The sequence below is a fragment of the Macrotis lagotis genome, chromosome 5 (assembly GCF_037893015.1).
Source record: "Macrotis lagotis isolate mMagLag1 chromosome 5, bilby.v1.9.chrom.fasta, whole genome shotgun sequence".
Classification (NCBI taxonomy): Eukaryota; Metazoa; Chordata; class Mammalia; order Peramelemorphia; family Peramelidae; genus Macrotis; species Macrotis lagotis.
The window spans coordinates 187139221-187159827 of record NC_133662.1 but is presented as its reverse complement, the minus strand read 5'-3'; the positions used below and the strand labels follow the sequence as shown (position 1 = coordinate 187159827).

General features: G+C 35.3%; 1 protein-coding gene across 2 annotated transcripts in view; it reads right to left on the bottom strand.

The window, feature by feature from the left end:
* KIF25 (kinesin family member 25) overlaps window positions 1–20607 on the bottom strand; it is a 112832-nt gene that overhangs the window by 21900 nt on the left and 70325 nt on the right. For both annotated transcript variants that reach the window (XM_074190300.1, XM_074190301.1), the window contains 2 exons: window positions 9992–10066; window positions 3172–3321 (listed from right to left, as the gene is read on the bottom strand). In XM_074190300.1, the coding sequence (XP_074046401.1) occupies window positions 3172–3321; window positions 9992–10066 (225 nt within the window). The remainder of the gene's footprint in view (window positions 1–3171; window positions 3322–9991; window positions 10067–20607) is intronic.

Below are 20607 nucleotides of genomic sequence, written 5' to 3'. Positions count from 1 at the left end.
AGAAAACTTTTCCTATAAGTTTTATTTCAATAATAAGAGAAGCACTGCAATGGTATGATCTAGTAAGCAATATATTTTGTCATAAACAATTGAGAAGCATATGTAGACTCTTTGATAGGACAGACCATCAATGAAAAAACTTCATCACTAGGTTAAGAAATGAACTACCTATCAAATGATGTGCTAAACCAACTGAAAACACCTATAGCTAAAACTGGAAGAAACCAATAGAAAGCCCTAACTCCTGGATCTCCTGGATCTACTCCTGGGTCAGGACTAGGTCAGACTCCTGCACTTGAGATTCAAGAAGCCAATGTTCATTGAAGGTCAGGAGACTTGTCCAATGGTTGGTGATTGGTGTGTGTGTGTGTGTGTGTGTGTGTGTGTGTGTGTGTGTGTGTGTGTGTGTCTGTGTCTGTGTGTGTGTGTGTGTGTGTGTGTCTGTGTGTGTTGTATGTGAAAGAGAAAAAAAGAGAGAAATAGATAATAAAATTAGAATTAATAAAATTTGGTCATATACATTGAGAAGTGGAAGCCTAATTGATTTTTCTGTCATCTGAGTTGGCTTATGTAAATTGACTATAAGCAAACACCCGATGTTATAGGTAGGTACTTAGCACATCAAAATGAAATGATAGGATTTGCCCTCAAGAAGTTTATAATCTAATGGGGGGGAATAAGATATGAGATATGCAAGTACAACAGAAAGTGTAATGTGTTCAATGGGAAGCAGAGGTTCAAAGTTCTTCTATTAATACAACCTAAGATTATGCTAGCTCCCACCACCACCACTATCACCACTACAAGTCTTATCACATTTGTAGACTCAGCCTAAATTTTTTTTTTACATTTTGTCCTGACCCTCCTCTCAATCAAGAGGATACTATTTTGCCTTTTAAGCACATCAGGACTGCGAAAGAAGAGAACAGGTATCAAAGAATGGAGAAGAAGATAATAATTCATTACAACTTCCAGCCTGGATCTTGCCTAGAGACAACTCAGGGTCTCTACTATTTGATCTCTCTGCTTTCTATGCCCCAAAAAAGCTCCTCTAGGAGGGGAAAAACATCCCATTTATATTATCTATATGAATTGATCATTGAAAACTTATTACATAAGAATGCAGAAGAATATCTGGAATATTAAGACAAATTAAGACAAAGCCAAAATGTCCTCTATGATCCTCTTCAGAGGACCTGATTTAATGTTCTTCCTATCCCTTTCTAGCTGTAGCCAGTGCTTCCTTGCCAAATGAAATGAGCATACATACACTAAAATGCCTCTGGCAATTTTGCTTGGATTCTAAGTCAAAGGAGGTTAGAACTCACAGGACAAAATGTGGTAGATTTGAATGATACATATACACCTTTCATCATTTGCCTCCTTGTTAAAACTGCAAAAGAGTTACTTACCCAGCTTATCTGCCAGATCATTTCATACCTAATGACAATGGGGAATGTCTCCTTCCCACTATCTAGTTCCTCCAAGCAACAGAACGTGTGTGTGTGTGTGTGTGTGTGTGTGTGTGTGTGTGTGTGTGTGTGTGTGTGTGTGTTTCCCAGAAATACTCTGAGGGAGTAACAGTCATTCAACATGTATGAAGTTTAACATTTGATTTAATACAAGATGCTGTATAAAGGAACACAAAGGAAATGGAAGTCCTTGCCTTCCTGGAGTTTATAATTTAGTTAGAAATATATAGCAGACAGTCATGAAATAAATTTAAGAATGCCCACAAGGGACAAAGTAATTTCATACAAATTAATATAATGCCAACAGAATTATGTGAGTTCTAAGGGAATGGATTAGGTCAACAGAATGGAATGTTAAGGCTTGTAAGATCTTTCTGGCTCTTCCAGTTTCTTGTTGATACTGAGAACAATTTAGGTAAATGGGGCTCAGTCTTGATTTTAATAAAATGAATGTCTTCAACACGTGGAATTGACTGCATCACTAAGAAAGAAAAAGACAATACATTTCTACGCCCAAAGGACAATAAAGTTGTGTATACTTTATACTTTTTGAATCAGCAATAGGTCTGTATCCCAAAGAGATCACAAAAAAGGGTAAAAAAAATCCACATATGCAAAAATATTTAAAGCAGTTCTTTTTGTAGTGTCAGAGAATTGGAAATTGGAGGGGGGATATTCCCATCAATTGGGGAATGGCAGCACAAATTGTGGAATATGATTGAGATGTAACAGTATTGTTCTGTAAAAAAACATGAGGGACAGGACTTCAGAATAGCCTAGAAAGACTTACAGGAACTGATACTAGGTGACCTGAGCAGAATCAGAAAACATTGTACACACTAACAGCAACATAGTGGGATGATCAACTAAGATGGACTTGTTCATCTGAGCAGTACAATAATCAAAGACTTGTGATGGAAAATATCATCCTAATCCTAATCCAAAGAAGGAACTATGGAGTTTAAATGTAGACCAAAACTTATGATCTTCATTTTTTAAAAATTGTCTTATGCATTATGGTTTTTTCTCTTGATTTTTTCCATTTTTATTTGATTCTTCTTTCACAATATGATTAATATATATGTATGTTTAGCATGGTTATAACTGTCTAGCCTATATTAAGATCGCATTCTGTCTGGGGGAGGGGGAAGGTAAGAGAAGGAGAGAGAGAAAAATCTGAAATTCAAAACCTTGCAAAAAATGATTGTCAAAAACTATCTTTGCATGAACTTGGAAAAATAAATAAAATATTTTTTAAAAAAGACAATGCATTTCCTACTAAGTAGAGGAAGAAAAAAAAAGTTACTTTATCCCCCAACCTTTACCCTTCCTAAAGTTTGCAGAAAGATAAAGGTTGAGTAGAAAGAAATACTTGGTCCTTTTAGATTGACCTTGTTAAGTAAAACTGAGGAGGAATCCTTTTGCATGAGATGTAGTTAGTTTTCAATTCATCAAAGAAGAAATACAAATGAAATTCCTGGGAAAATACAGAAGTGACAACCTACAGAAATGTATCTGCATAGCTTGTAAATTAAATTTGCAAAATATGTGCTGTAGATAGTCAAGCATATTATTTCATAATAAAGAAGATTTTTTTAATCTTCATTTTTGGAGATTAGTACCCATCCACATTCTACTTTCTTTTGAGTTCTGTGAATCCTTGATCCTGATTTTCCATAACTACCACTACTAGCAGTACCTGAAAAGCTCTCCAGCTGCTCTGGGAATGATGCCCATCTCCTGGTCAACTTCTGATGGTGAAATAGAATCACTTTCTGAATGTGGTCCCAGCATGGTATAGCTTTTTCCACTCCCTGTCTGTCCATAAGTCATAATACAAACATTATACCTATCAAAAATATTATCAAAAATATTATTGGGGTTTGTTTGGGGGGTTTTGTCCTTTTTTTTAAACCTTTTTCCCCATGGACATCTACATTTTTATACTTGTCTTTTGGGAAAGAGAAAACAAAAGTAATAGAATATTATTGATTCTTCCCTTTTCCCCTTAATGATTACCTCCTAACATTTTCATTGGAGGTAAGAGCTAATCATGGAGTTTGATGCTACATGGAATTGCTAATTGTTTTTGGAATACTCTCCCATTTAGAGCAGAGGTTTCAATTAATGTAGACTACACTTGCACTATCACCATATGGGTCATTCATCTCAAAACAAGGAAACAAACCTTTCCCCAGAATAACAATGTTTAGCACTTTTCATTGCTATAATGAGTCTGCTAGGTTGAACAGAAAAATTTGAGCTGGAGTTCAGTGATATTTTAGATTTTTCATAAAGGTTGTGCGCCAAGCAAACCTTAGCATTGATCTTTTAACTTTTTTCAATCTAATTAATATATGATGTCAAATGGGCTAATGGCAAGTTGTGTTGAGTTCTCTTATGTTATATCATGTCACGTATGGTATGGTGTGTTAGAAAGGCAGCAGAACATAGCCAAGAGAGCTAGACTTAAAGCCTGAGTTCAAATCCTTCCTTCTTTCCAATCAACAGGCATTCAGTAAGTACCTACCATTTTCCAGGCATTGTGGATGATAGAAATAAAGACCGAAATGAAACCAGTCATTGTGCTCAAAGAATTTAAGTATTATTTGGGGACATCCTACATACTATGGAGGAAAATTGAAACCAATCATTTTGCAATATCTTGATGGACTAATAACATAGAAATCCTTCAATCAATACTAGCCTAATAGTGAAAATATGGAGAAATAAAATATAACCAATTATGTACATATATACATATAAAATATAACCAATCAATGTAAAATTATGTATATTACTGCTGAACAATAAGAAGATCTATGATGATGATGATGATACATGTTCTAGATAGAGAATTGTGGACACAAGCACAAAAACATTAATTGATGGGTAGGGTATATGGATTCATTTTGTTTGGCTTTGTTTATTCCATGGCTGTTTTTTTCTTCTTATTTTCTTCCTCTTCATTAGTTGGGGGTGGGAGTAATACCCTTCAAAAAGCCATTTTAATATTTTTAAATGTACAAAAGAAACCATAAGTTCAGAAATAAATAAGAAAAGCAAGATAATTTTGAAAACAATGTATAGAATTTAATGTATGCTTTTTAATTTTTAATTTATTTTTTTTTCATTTTTGCAAGGCAATGGGGTTAAGTGACTTGCCAAAGTTAACACAGCTAGGTAATTATTAAGTGTCTGAGACTGGATTTAAACTCAAGTCCTCTTGACTCCAGGGTCGGTGCTCTATCCACTGTGCCACCTAGCTGTCCCCTGATGTATGCTTTTTTTTTTTTCAGGATATAGTGAAGAATTGTCCTGATATCCTAGAACCAGAGGGCAAAATAGTCATTGAAAGAATATATTGATCCCCTCCTGAAAGGGATATCAAAATGAAAACACCAAGGAATATTGTGGCCAAACTCTAAAACTATCAAATGAAGGAAAAAATCCTGCGAGTGGCCAAAAAGAAACAATCCAAATACCAAGGAGCCACAATCAGGATTACACAGGATCTGGTTGCATCAACATTAAGGATCAAAGGGCCTGGAATATGATATTTCAGAGAGAAAGGGAGTTTGGAATGCAGGCAGGAATTCACTATCCAGCAAAACTGAGCCTTCTCTTCCAGGAGAAAAGATGGACATTTAACAAAATAGGAGACTTCAACTTTTCCTGATGAAAAGACCATAACTAAACAGAAAATTTGGTCTTCAAACAGGAGACTCAAGAGATACATGAAAATATAAAAAAGGGGAAAGGAAAAAAAACTGTTATCCAATAAGATGAAACTGGCTATATTCCCACCTGGGAGAAAGGTTATCATAACTCTTGAGAATATATTTAGTCAGAAGTAATGGAAACTCATGACATGTCCATGAATCTGAAGGAATGATTTCAAAATAAAATCTCCTTAAAAGGGGGGCAGTAAAGAGACTAGAGGAAGGAGAAGTTTGAATGGAATAAATTATATCATATGAAGAGGTGCAAAAGACCTATTACAATGGGGGGGGAGGGGGGAGGTGAAAACTGCCTGAATCATCTTACTCTCATCATATTTGGCTCAAAGAAGGATTAACTAACACACACACACACACACACACACACACACATTCTCTCTCTCTCTCTCTCTCTCAGTGGAGTTTAGAAACTTACCTTTCAAGTATTAAGAGGGGAAAGGGGGGGGGAGGAAAAGAAGAACTGATAGAAGGAAGGGAAGGAAGAAGGGGCAAAGGGAAAGGTGAAGGGGATTGGATAGAAGGGGGCACCACATTGAAGACCTATTAAAATAGAGGGGGAAAAGGGAAGAGGTGAAAACTGCCTGAATCTTACTCTCATCAGATTTGGCTCAAAGAAGGATTAACTAACACAAACACACACACACACACACACACACACACACACACACACACACACACACATTCTCTCTTTCTCTCTCTCTCTCTCTCTCTCTCTCTCTCTCAGTTGAGTTTAGAAACTTAAATTTCAAGTATTAAGAGGGGAAAGGGGGGGAAGGAAAAGAAGAACTGATAGAAGGAAGGGAAGGAAGAAGGGCCAAAGGGAAAGGGGAAGGGGGCGGGATAGAAGGGGGCACCACATTGAAGGAGGTGGTGTTCAGAAGCAAAATACTAGGGAATAGGGATAAGGGAAAAACAAACAAATGGAGGGAAGACAGCATGGAAGAAAATAAAGTAATTATAACTTTGATTGTGAATGGGATAAACTCTCCATAAAACAGAAGTGAGTAGCAGAATGGATTAAAAAACAGAATCCTATAATATGCTGCTTACAAGAAATGCATTTGAAACAGAGAGATACATACAGAGTAAAGGTAAAAGGCTGGAAATGATTATATTATACTTCAACTGAAGTAAAAAAGCAGGGGTAGCAATCCTTATCTCAGACAAAGCAGGTGCAAAAAAAAATCTTATTAAAAGAGATAAGGAAGGAAATTACATCCTACTAAAAGGTACCATACTCAATGAAGCAATTTAGATATTAAATATGTATGCACCAAACAGTATAGCATCCAAATTCTTAGAGGAGAAACTGAATGAATTACAGGAAGACACAGACAGCATAACTCTACTGGTTGGAGATCTCAATCTCTCTCTCAGAATTAGATCAATCTAACCATAAAATAAACAAGAAGGAAGTTAAGGAGGTAACTAGAATGTTAGAAAACTTAAACATGATAGACCTTTGGAGAAAATTGATTGGTGATAGAAAGGAATATACCTTTTTTCCCCATATCGTACATAGCTCCTAAACAAAAATTGACCAGGTACTAGGGCATAAAAAACACATGATCAAATGCAGAAAAGCAGAAATATTGAATGCTTCCTTTTTGGACCATGATGCACTTGCAATAATGGGCCATGGTAAGATAAACCTAAAACTATTTGGAAACTAAATAACCTCATTTTAAAGAATGAGTGAATCAAACAAATTATATAAAGAATTAGTGATTTCATCCAAGACAATGACAATAATGAGACAACATATCAAAACTTATGGGATACAGCCAAAACAGTCATTAGGGGATATATTATATCTCTAAATGCTTACAAGAATAAAATGAAAGAGGAAATCAATGAATCGAGCATGTAACTATAAAAGTTAGAGAATGAAAAAAATTAAAGCCCCCCCAATTAGATACCAAATTAGAAATTCTAAAAATAAAAGGAGAAATTAATAAAATTGAAACCAGGGTGGCTAGGTGGTGCAGTGGATAGAGCACTCTGAAGTCAGGAGGACCTGAGTTCAAATCTGACCCCAAGACAATTACCTAGCTGTGTGACTTTGGACAAGTCACTTAACCCCATTTGCCTTGCAAAAAAAATTCCCCAAACAATAAAATTGAAAGCAAGAAAACTATTGAATTAATAAATAAAACCAAGAGTTGGTTTTATGAAAAAAAAGCAATAAAATAGATAAATCTTTGGTTAACTTTATTAAAAACAAGAAAGAAGAAGACCAAATTGCTAGTATCAAAAATGAAAAAGGTGACCTCAGTACTAATTAGGAGGAAATTAAAGTAATACTTCAGAACTATTTTGCCCAACTGTATGTCAATAAATTTGATAATCTAAGTGACATGGACGAATATTTACAAAAATATAAATTGCCCAGGTTAAACGAAGAAGAAATTAAATACCTAAATAACCTATCCTAGAAAAAGAAATTCAACAAGCCATCAATGGCTAGTTGAAAGAAAAATTTCAGGGCTAGATAGATTCATAAGTGAACTCTATCAAACATTCAAGGAACAATTGGTTCCAATTCTATATATACACTATTTGGATAAATAAGATAGATGGAATTCTGCCTCATTTCTTCTATGATACCAATACAATGCTGCTAGCCAAACCTGGAAATATCAAAAAAAGAGAAAAAATTATAGATTTATTTCTTTAATGAATAGGGATGCAAAAATATTAAATAAAATATTAACAAAGTGATTACAGCAAATTATCACTAGGATAATATGCTATGACCAAGTAGGACTTATTGCAGGAATACAGGGTTGATTCAATATTAGGAAAACTGTTAGCATAATTCACTGTCAATAGAAAACCTAACAGAAATCATATGATTATTCAATAGACACTGAAAAAGTGTTTTCAACAGGGTCTTTCTTTTTCATTTCTGCCATTTACTAGCCATTCATCTGTAAGTATGTTGCTCTGAGCCTCAGTTTCCTAGTCTATGAAACAAGAATAAAAATAATACTTGGACTAAATACCTAACAGGGTTGGTCTGAGTTTCGAATGAACTAATATATTTAAAGCACACTCTTAAGGCAATATGTAAATGGAAGACATTACTAGCATAGTAGTAAGCTGCATTAAGATCAAAGACTTTTAGAACTAAATGATATCATGGAGACCCTATGACCTAATTCCTGTCATTTTACAGATGAGGAAACTGAGCTTCAAGAAAAGAAGTACCATTTACCTGTAATGGTTTGTTGAAAGCAATTTTGCCTCAAGGAGTATAGGAATTATTAAAGTTTCTTTTAATTATGTTATTCTGATTTCTCTTCTAAAGCATAGAATATACGTATGTTATCAATAGGGAGAAAAACTAGTCTAGGATAAAAAAAATAATGCTGCTTTGCACTGGTAATTTTTTTTAGAAATTTAAAATTCATGGTGAAAAAATTTAGAAATCAGTGTTGAGGCAAATTTAGTATACAGCTCAGGTGAAAATTTAAACTATCATTGGACCCCAGTTCAAATTTTTCTATTCAACCCAAGAGACTTAGCATAGCATAAAAACGTTCTTATTCTGGGAGTTTGCTACTTGTTTGTCCTGAGATGAATGACACAGACAGAGAGGTTCTATTTAGATTAAGTGAAACTGATTCACATCATGAAAGGGTTCTGAAAGCCATGAGAAATTCCAGGCTGTTCTGATCTCCAGGATACTCTTACCTCTAATGAAAACTAATCAATAGGGAAAAGTAAGTGACAATTCCTGTTGCCCTTGTTTTCCTTTTTCCCAAATGACCAGTCTAAAGATGCTGATATCTGAGGAAAAAGAAAAAGGGAAAAAAACGACACACACACACACACACACATAAACACACACGAGACCAAAAACAACCCCCCCAAAATCCTCCATCCCTCTACCCCCCCCCCCCCTTTTTTTCTATGCCCATTCATCTGCATTCTTTTGGCTTTTGGAGTAGTATCCACAGGAGATCATTGGCACTCAAAATGTTATTTCTTATAGGGATGTTTCAGACTATTTTGGAGTTCATCACTTTAAAAAAAAGGTCCCACAGGGAGAAATGGAAGCTCAAAATAATGTCATCTGTTTCATATTTGTACTGAAAAAGCAACTCTGAGACAGATGGCTCTGACCCACAAGCCTTTCTTTCTCTTTTCTGGAATCTGCTTCTGCTTAAAGGATGGCTAACAATGATAAGCTTTCAGTGGAAGAATATTTCCTAAATGAATGTGGAAATCCCGGTATTCAAGAAGAAAATGTCAAACAGAAGCTCCAAGACATAATGGAAAGACTGCTTTGTGCTGATCATCCATGTTGATTCTGCAAGTTTGGTATGGCATGCCATGTGATAGATACATCATTGTCACATCATATCATGCCATGTTATAGAAGCAACATGATATAAAGTGATAGACCTTGAAGCCAAGAAGAGCTGGGTTGAAATATATGTTTAAAAAAAAATTTGTTCGTAATCAACTGTGTTAATTGGTTCTTTGAAAACATAATGCCAGATAAATCACAGGAATGCTGTTCTAAAAGATGATTGGCTGGATGACATTTACAGATGGGATTTCACACTTTTATTGGGGAGTAATAATGTGTTAATGACATTCTAGAGTAATGATATTAAACTGGGAAACCTTTTTTTCTGAATATGCTTGTATTATTGCATGATAAAATTGAAATTGTGTTTTCTTGTTTGCACAGTATATACAGAAAAAGCATAAGATTCTTTTAGAAAATTAATGTTAGTGCTGACATAAATTAATATTTTCTTAACTTACCCATCTAAGAGAGATGTAAGCAAGGGGCACACATCTCCAAACACTATCTTCTGAGACTCCAAAGGACTATAAACTCTGATAGGAAAAGAAGAAATGACATTTTAATGAAAGAAAAAAAAGATAGATCTATTTTAGCAATGCAAACTTAAGATTGAAGGAAAAAAAAATTACTGCATATTTCCCTTGACCAATGCCATTTGAACTGCTCAACAATATTACGATTCAATGTTCTTTCAAAGTAAAAGGCAAATAAGGTTTATAACTCTGCCAAATTAATAGAAGCCAAAGAAAACAAAAATAAAGGCATAACTATTTCTTCTTGTCCCCTTAAATCAAAATACATAATAGAATATAAGGAGAAAGATAATGTTCACAAAGCATTATCTAACAAAAAAAAATGTAAATAGCATTGTGTTTATCTTACAACTAAATTAGTTTTCTTGTGGTTAAGTCATGTCAACAAACAGGTTTTAAGGACTTACAATGTCCTAGATCCTGTGTTAAGCTTGTTACAGCAACAATACAATTCTTTTTACTAGAAAATGTAAAAATCTTATCCCAAACAATAGTTCAACATAAGCATTTGTTCTTTTGTGATTGTATACATTAAAAGATTTCCCCCCTCTCCCCCAAACCCAAAGTATGATGAGCAGATCTTTAATTAACTCTAGAGGTACCCAATCTCTAAATATGGCTCTTAAGTTTATGATCAAGATAAGCTTGGAGACTTCATCCAGTGAGCGTCATTGCACAATCAAAGAGACACAGAACATTGCCAAATAATAAAATTAACATTAAGGAACTGCTTGCCAAAAACCCTGTACTGTCAACACCAATGGATTCTCTCCTTAGTCAAATACTGCTTTGATTTCAGGATTTCATATAGTTTTCTGAAATCTGATTTTGTATATTAGCTGAAATTAAACTTAAATCTAATATTTTTCTTTTTTCTCAAAAGGCACTATTTTCCACACCACCAGAGTCCTTAGGTAAAGCCAACCCACTAGATGTGTTTTCAACTTTCCCTTGCCTCAGTTTCCTAATCTCAGAAAAATGAGAAGGATCCATTAAACAGATCTCAGAGGATCGGCCAACTTTACTATCCAGGGACTGGGAGTGCAAAATGAAGACAGGTCTGGTAAGACTTCTCTATTCTATTAATCTCCAACCAAATACAAACTAGCCTGTACCAGTAATGAAGGAATCATGCCAAAGGTAGGAAGCCAAGCTGGTAAAAGCAAATAAACAACCTCCCTTATTTCCTATAAAACAAAGAGACTCCGAATAAGCACATATAGCAAAAGTTCTCAAGGTAAACTTTGTAGTTCAGTTGTTTTTCAATCATGTATGACTCTTCATGACCCCTTTTGAGATTTTCTTGTTTTGTTTTGTTTGTTTGTTTGGCAAAGCAATGGGGTTAAGTGGCTTGCCCAAGATCACATAGCTAGGTAATTATTAAGTGTCTGAGGTCAGATTTGAACTCAGGTCCTCCTGACTCCAGGACTGGTGCTCTATCCACTGCAGCACCTAACTGCCCCTTGAGGTTTTCTTGCCAGAGATCCTGGAGTGGTTTGCCATTTTACAGCTGAGGAACTGAGGCAAACAGGGTTAAGTGACTTGTTCAGGGTCACATAGCTAATCTAAAACCAAATTTGAATTCATGAAGATGGTCTCCTTTTTTCTATTCACTGTGCCATCTTAGCTGTTCTCTTGTCATTCCCATTTGGCAACCCTTCTTTCTATTCTATTCTTTGGAGAAGAAATAGCAAACCACTTCAGGATCTCTGCCAAGAAAACCCCAAATGGGATCACAAAAAGTCAGACACAGCTGAAATGACTGGACAATAACAAATACTCTACCCTTATTAAACCCTTAGGACATTCCAAACCCTTTCTTTACCTCTCTCATCAAGAGTATAGCCACCCCACCCTACCTACTCACCCTTCAACACATACTTAAAAGGAGATCTGGCCTTCTTCTCTGAGACATTGCTGCCCTCCCACATAAAATCCTCTCAACTCCTTTCCTCCATTCTTTAAAGCTCTGCATCATCCCTTCTCTCCTTCCCTCTGGTTACAGAAGAGAAATCTGTATGACTCACTAAGGATAATCCCTTTGCCTATACCCTTCTCTCATTCCTTTGAGCTTACCTAAAATCCTGAAAAAGTCAACCTTCCTTTGACCCTTCACTACCTAGCCCACTGCTCTGTTTCTTCTTCGTTTATGAAAAGTTGCTTAGATATGATGCTTCTATTTCCTAACTATACAGATCCCTCCATTCTAACTGTTCTTCCATCTCTTGTAATTCTTGCTATTCAAGGTTCAGCATCTGGAGGTCAAAGACTTTTTCATTTTGGTCTTTGCATCCCTACCATCTAACATGATAAGGCACACATTCAACAAACTTTCATTCAATTCAATTAAAATCCCATGATCTTCGTGCCCCCCCCCCAGTCCTATCCTCTCATTTTTCTTTGATTATCCCCTTTCTTAGCTTATGATTCTATTCTCTCCTCCAGGTTCTCTAGTGCTCTGACCATTCTTTGTTGCCATTGATGGCTTCTCATGTTCTTCCCAGGTCCTTAATGGGGCAAAGCCCCTGAGCTTTCTTCTTGTGCATTTTTTCTCTCTACATTCTCTCTTTACAATCTTATTCACTAGCATAGCTTCAACAATGGCTCATGTTGATAACTTTCCTATTTTCAGTCTTGATCTCTCTTCTTAGCTTCACTCTCACATCTATTACCTACTGAATATCTGCCTTACATTTCCCACAAGTATCTCCAACTAAAATGGAGTTCATTATAGGGAAGGAGGAAATTTTAGACATCAATTTGCCTAAAAAAAGACCTGAGAGCTTTATAGATTTAATGCTCAATAAGGGTCAAAAGTATGATATGACAACCAAGCTAATCTAATTTGGTATTGTTTTAAAAGTGATGTTGTATCTGAGAATAAGGAGGTAAAAAAAACTGGTACTGGTTGGGCTATATCTGGAGTCTTGTCTTCAGTTCTTAACACCATATTTTAGGAAAGACATTGATAAACTGGAAGATGTCCAGAGGACAACAACCAGGAAGATAAAGGACCTTTAGTTCAAGACTTATGAGGATCAGGTGATTAATAATACTAATAATTCATTATCTAATAATAATGGATAACAACCCATGATCATGCTTCCTAATAAAAGTAAATATCACTTCCAACTCGAGGGAATTGAGCCAAAACATCTTATATATAGATTTTGCATCAATGACATTAAATACCATAATAAAAAACATTTAACAACTCCTTTATCTCATGGAATCTTTCTCCAATGAAAAATAATATGTGATTATATTATTTGTTATGATATAATAGTCATTGAGAGAGTGGGGATGGGGAGGGTGACAGGATGGAATAGGATTACGTGTGCTCTAGAAGTGTTTGCCTTGTCAAGGAGAAGGGTTATCTAAATATAAGAAAGAGGGGTCAAGGACGACATTGTAGCAGAAGGTGATGGGAAATGAGAAGAAGTTTGCCTCTTGTAATACTTATCTTCTTTCAAGGCTCAAGTCAGATGTTACTGCTACTCCATGAAGACTGCCCAGATTCCCCCATTAGTATTTTATCTTTTCTAAAATTACCATATTATGCTAACATGTTGAATCTCCCTATTAGTCTATAACCTCTTCACTCATCTGGGTTCATTGTTTTGTCTTTTTTTCTCCATTGCCTAGAACCTTATTAGCATTTTATGTTTGAGTATTGTTATTGATTTCCCACTCAGATCTCACAGAAGACTTTTGTTCTATTACTTTGGATTATACATTTAACTGCATTTGTGTCCTATTCCCTCTGTTTTATTGTGAGGTTTATGAAGGCAGGAAGAGTGTCAGATACAAATATTACTCCTAGGCTAGTGCTTTTCACTGAGTAGGAGCTTCATGAATGTTCACTATTTTCATGCATACAGTAATATTTGGTTTCAAACACTGGCTATGGAATCACAGGACCCGGTTTCAAATTCTACTCTTGACATTCATTACCTATATGATCTTGGCCAAGCAACCTCCCTAGGCTTCAATCTCCTAATCAGTAAAATGAGAGTTGACTAAGTGTTCTGTGAGACGTCTTCTAGATCTTCACCTAAGACCTTATGTGCCAACTCGATATTTCTGTCATTCAAAGCTATTTCATTTTTAAAGTCATTAGAAAAAATAACTGGTTTCTAATGCATTTTATTCATTTAAAGAATTTGTCTGAAGAGTACAGTAATACATCTGAGAATAATTTATGGCAAGAAAGGCTTGAAAAGTAAAACTTAACAATCCAAGTCATTCTCTCATTTGAATGTCAAGAAAAAAATCAAACTTTGGATTTGTTTCAGAACTACGATCTTGATAGATTACAATCAGGAATGAGCATGGGGGTTGTTTGTGGATAAAGTTACAGGATCAAAGAGTGAAAATCATTATCTTCACTGAGGAATTTGACATCTAAAGGTGGCAGCCTCAGTCCCTGGGAGAGTTGCTTTCATGATCTCTCCCCCTTCCTTGGCTGACCTTTCCCCATAACTTGATCTAATCTTGCCCCAACTTTGACCTAAGTCATCTCTCCTAAGTATCCAGGACAAGACAAAGAGTTCACCCTGGAGTAGAAAACTGAATATAAGCAGACCAGAATGATGTGATGTGTCTGGGAAGTTCCCAGCAATCCAGGGGGTGATCAACTGAAAATCTGGGAATCAGAGAAATTGGAGAATGTTAGCACGGGAAGGGGCTTTAGGGTTCAAACTATCCAACCTACTCATTTTTCAAACAAGAAAACTGAAATCCAGAAAGGTTCCATCATTTGCCTGAGGTCACAGAGCTGGTGGAGAGTCTAGGACTAAAATAATCAACTGGAGAATGAGGAAGTGTTGTTAATGGAGCCTCGTTACCTACTTTTCTCAAAGAAAGCTAGCCTTGACTATGAGATTATAACAAATGTCATATACTTTTGGCACATCTTCCTGTTCTTCACAATTGCTAGAAGTGTGTTAGTTCAGAATGTGATGTAAGAAAAGCATTCCCAGTGAAAAATGGTTTAACTACCAGTAAATGCTTAATCTGGACAATCAACCAATAGTTTAACAACTGGGAAATGTTTAACAACCAACTTTCTGGGAGGAAGAGAATATTCACAACACATTTTTAAGTTAATCTACATTGTTAACATTTTTTTGCACTTTATTAGTGGATTGTACTTTTCCCCCCAATTATATGTAAAGATAGTTTGCAACATTCATTTTTGTAAATTTTCCAAATTTTTCTCCCTTTATTCCCTCCCCTCTTGCGAAGACAGCTAGCAATCTGATATAGATTATAGATGTACAATCATATTAAACATTTCCAGTCATGTTGTAAAAGAAGAATCAGTATAAAAGGAAAAAACCATTATTAAAAAAACAAAAAAGTCAAAACAGTATGCTTCAATATGCATAATTCTTTCTCCACATGATATTTTGCAACATCAATATTTTGAAATTGCCTTGTTGTATTGATGAAAAGAACTAATTCTATCAGAGTTGATCATCACACATTATTGTTGCTACTGTGTTTGATGTTCTCCTGGTCCTGCTCACTTCAATCAGCATGTACATCTTTACAGGTTTTTCTAAAATCCACCTGTTCATCATTTCTTATTGAACAATAGCATTCTATTCCATTTATGTACCATAACTTACTCAGTCATTCCCCAACTGATGGGCATCCCCTCAATTTCCAATTCTTTGCCAACACAAAAAAAAGAGCTGTTATAAATACATGTGAGTCTTTTCCCTTTTTAATGATCTCTTTGGAATAAAGACCTAATAGTGGTATTGCTGTATGAAAGGGTATGCAGAGCTTTATAGCCCTTTGTATATAGTTCCAAATTGCTCTCCAGAATGGTTGGATCAATTCCATTGTTAACATTTCTTCCATCATTATCTTAAGTCTGGACAATCAACAAATGGTTTAATACTTGATAATTCATGATATATTTGTAAGTTAATCTGCATCATTAATATTTCTTTATCACTTAAGTTTAGACAATCAATAAAAGAATGTTCTGATTTGTAGAATTTGTCCATTTCTGAGATACAACTCCTTACATAGACAATAATGGGTTTTCATGAACAAATCTGAGCTGTCTCCAGCATACTCCTCTTTGGCCCCTATCTCAGTAATCAAGGGGAATGCTGACTTAATTTTTTTTAGTCAATCAAGGTCAAGTGACTTGCCCAGGTCACACAGTAAGTATATAAATATCTTATATAATATAATATAAATATATATTATATATTATAATTATATATATAGACATAAATATAATAGTTTCTTCTAAGTGTCTGAAGTTAGATTGGAATTCAGGTTCTCCTGACTCTAGACCTGGTACTTCATCAATTGTACCACTTAGCTGCCCTGAGTCTTAATTTATATTTAAAAGAATCTTTTAGGAAATGGTGGAAGAGCCAGTCTCAAACCTCTAATTCGTTCAAAGAAAGACCTTCAGAGAGTCAGGGACCTCAGACATGCTACTGACCTTGTAGCATCCCTGGCAATGACAGCAGTAATCTTCATCAAAAACCAAGGCTGCAGTATGTTAGACACACTGAGGAATGGCAGCTCCAAGACTTTATAAGAGCCTAGCAGAAATCTGCAACCAAGCAAATGATTATTCCATGGATCCCATTCATGGAGGAAAGGGAGGAAGGGAAGAATTTACAGCAACTAGAATATGGGACTTAGTTCTTTACTGCTTGTTCTTTCTCAACTTGAGCCCCACTTCCCCTTCGACTCATTGCGTACGATAGGAGAACAGACTTTAGACCAACTGTCTTTACTATACTACCTTATTAAATATCATATTCTAATTGATATCAGTTGCTAATCATTGTGGAGGGGAGCATATCAGTGGAAATTAGTGAACTATATAAGAAAGATCTGCCCACATACCTTGGACCTTGAGGGGGCAAAATAGTTGCCTTTTTGAGACTCAGTTTATCAATACAAATTGGGGATGGGAGGGGAACTCCTGAGCCTGTGAACTACAAAGTTCAAACTACAAAACAAACTACAAAAAACTTCTAGATTGTTTCAGTGAATGGGGTGTGGTTCATTTCATTTTTTTTATTTATTTAAGGCAAAGGGATTAAGTGACTTGCCCAAGGTCACACAGCTAGCTAATAGTGTCTGAGGTTGGATTTGAACTCGGGTCCTCCTGACTCCATGGCTGGTGCTCTATCCACTGTGCCACCTAGAATATATTTCATTTTACCTATGAGGTTTCACCAACAAAAGGAAAAGCAATGGGAGTCATTTTTCTTTTGAATCTTTTGCTATACCAACATTGATTAGCTCCAATATTTGAGGAACGGGTCATTCAATTTAAGTGAATTCCCTGATTAATGGAAAACACTTTTGTCTTGGTAATAGTTTTTGAAAAACTTTCTATAACACATTAGCTCACTTTCTTGAGTTGGAAACTAAAGCAGTCAGCACAGTTATATCTTGAGGAAAGAGACGGCATGAAATATTTCTACTTTTCCAATTCTTAGAATGAACTAATTTTATCAAAATTTAATCATTGTTAACTATACGTTTATTAGTATCATAGGAATAAGTCCTGGATATATGATTTTATTAGTACTGAAAACTTCCACAATTTCTGTATTTCTACCTATAGAGCTATAAATTATGGTCTTAGCAAATTGCCCAGAGTTGAGAATCCAGAATCACATAGTCAGTCTGGGTCAAAGGCAACACTTGAACCCAACTCTTCTGGAATTTAAGATTTAATTTACTACTTGGGTAGTTAGGTGACACAGTAGATAGAGCACTGAACCTGGAGTAAGGAAGACTCATCTTCCCAAATTCAAATCTGGTCCCAGGCACTTCCTAGCTATGTGATCCTGGACAAGTCACTTAACCCTGTTTGCCTTAGTTTCCTCATCTGTAAAATGCACTGAAGAAGGAAATGGCAACCACTACAGTTTCTTTGCTACAAAAACACCATATGAGAACAGAAAGAATCAGAACAGGATTGAGAAAACAACAACACATCTCTATCAACTATATCACTTTGCCTTTCTTTTAGATTCTATTCTATTTTATTTTAAAAGCAATTATTGATAGTCTGTTTTTCTACCATATGGCTCTAAGATTCAAGAGGACAGAATAATTTCTGGTTAACTACATGTCCTAGTCAGCTTTTGGTAAATACTTTGGATAGTATTGTTAGTTTTAAAATCATCCACATCAAAAATAGCTACCAAAGGTTACCAAATTTAGGGCAGACTCCTACTCATTTTACTAAAATTCCTGAGATAATTTCCATCTTCTGACATGATGCTTTATCTTTGGTTACTCTATACGAGACAGAGAGGGGTTTGTTCTTGAAAAATCAGTGCAGTGTTTATATAAAGATGAATTGCAAGTTATAGAATAGTAAGATCACCACATAGGAGAGAAAACCAGATTTAAAATCAGGAAAAACTGACCAGATCCTATGTGACCCTGGGCAAGTCTTTTAACCTCTATCTCAATTTCTGAATCCATAAAATAGCACTTATTTCTCAGGGTGGTTTTTTTTAAAGAATTTTTCCTTTTTTTCCCCAATTACATGTAAAGATAGTTTTCAATATTCATTTATTTTAGATTTTGATTTCCACATTTTTCTTTCTCCCTTTCCTCCTCCCTCCCCTTGACAGTGAGTAATTTGATATAGGTTACATTTTAAATTTATATGTTAAACATATTCTCATATTAATCATGATGTGAAAGAACAATCAGAACAAAAGGGGAAAAAATCCATGAGAAGGGAAAAAAGCAGAAAATATAAAATAAATCTTTTAAATGAAAAATAGTATGCTTTGGTCTACATTCAGACTACATCACAAGTCAATAAGATAATATTTGTAAAGCAAGTTGTAAATCTCAAGATACTAATTGAGTGCTTATTGTTATTATCAGTGAAGTTTCCTTAAAAATAGCTTCTAAACACTTTAATTTTCAAATATGTATAGCTAACAGAGCTAAACAGAATTCAGGAGCACAAATATAGAACTAGAAGGTAGATTGGGGGCAATTTAAACCAATTCCCTCATTTTACAGATAGGGAAACTGAGCCTAGATAGTCCAGAATTTCAGTTCAGATCTTCATGATCACTCTATCTATTGTCCCATCTAGCTGCCTCTAACATCTCTCAAATCACAGTTTCTGGAGAATGGCTATTACTGCTGATTTTTACAGCATTCTTTTATTCACCTAAGAAACAATTTTCCATTAACAACAGGTCTCCTTTATTAACATTAATTGCATTCCTGAATATTAGGTATCATGCTTTCCCTCCTGATTCATTGATAAACTTTTTTTTAGGAATAAAATGCTGAAAGCTGGAATTTTCTTTCTGAAGAGAAAGCAAATATTTTGACATTTATTAGATCCATAAAAAGTTGCTAAAAAAAATAAACAGTGTTTTGAGTTCATAAGAACCATATGCTCCAGTGTTTATAAAAATGAGTTGTGACTAAATGCTGAAAAAACATTGCCCCAAAGCAGTGTTCTTAGGCAGAATTTATTTTAACTCTTTGCCTCTTTTTTGAGAAACACTTATGGATCATATATTGGTATTTCCCTCTTTATTCAGCCAACATCATGCTTTTTCTTCTTTCCGTCCAATCTAGTGAGCCTCATTTATATTTGAAATCATATTGGATGGAAAAAAAAAAGAATTCATATTGGATGATACATAGAATAAAGGTCTATTGCCCTAGATAGATTTAATCTTGGCTCTGCTTGTGTTTGTGTGTGTGTTTGTGTGTGTGTCTGTGTGTGTGTGTGTGTGTGTTTGTCTGTGTGTCTGTGTACGTGTGTGTGTGTGTGCACATGCTCTAATTAATGATAGAGGGCTTCAGTGGTTAAGTCTTAGAAGGAACTCTCTCAGCAATTGGCAGAACTAGGAACCCTCTTACTTATCTAGAACTAGAGAGGGCTATCATCTAACTTGTAATAAATTTTGCTGAATAAAGCAATGATGTGCTAGCTAAATAGAAATGAAAGTAGTTGATTTAATTAAGTACTGGATCCAAAAAAGGGCTTGCTAACTACCATGCATTAGGTTGTAGCTCCTAACTACCACACATTGGGTTGTAGCTCCATGACCCTTTGTCTACTCCTAGCAAGTTCAAGAAAATGGATTCCTTAATGATTTTTTGGTAAGTGATAGACCTCTTTGGCAGAGTAGTGAAGCCTGAGCACTCCTTACTGAGAATTATTTTGTGTGTGTGTGTGTGTGTGTGTGTGTGTGTGTGTGTGTGTGTGTATTATGGTTATAAAAAACCAAATTCAGTCATTTATTAAGTACTTATTAAATTATAGCATTTATTAAATGCCTACTATGTACTGTGCTAAACATTGGGGACACAAAGAGAAGCAAAAGAGTCCTTTCCCTCAAGGAGTTCTTAATCTAATGAGAAAGATAGAAAAGAAAATTTGATCTTTTTCTAAGTTCATGGGCCCCTTGACATAGGACCTTTGGGGATCCATGGACCTGAGGTTAAGAGCTCCCACTCTACAGCCTCTGGAGCTGTCCCCCCTGAGTATCCCTCAA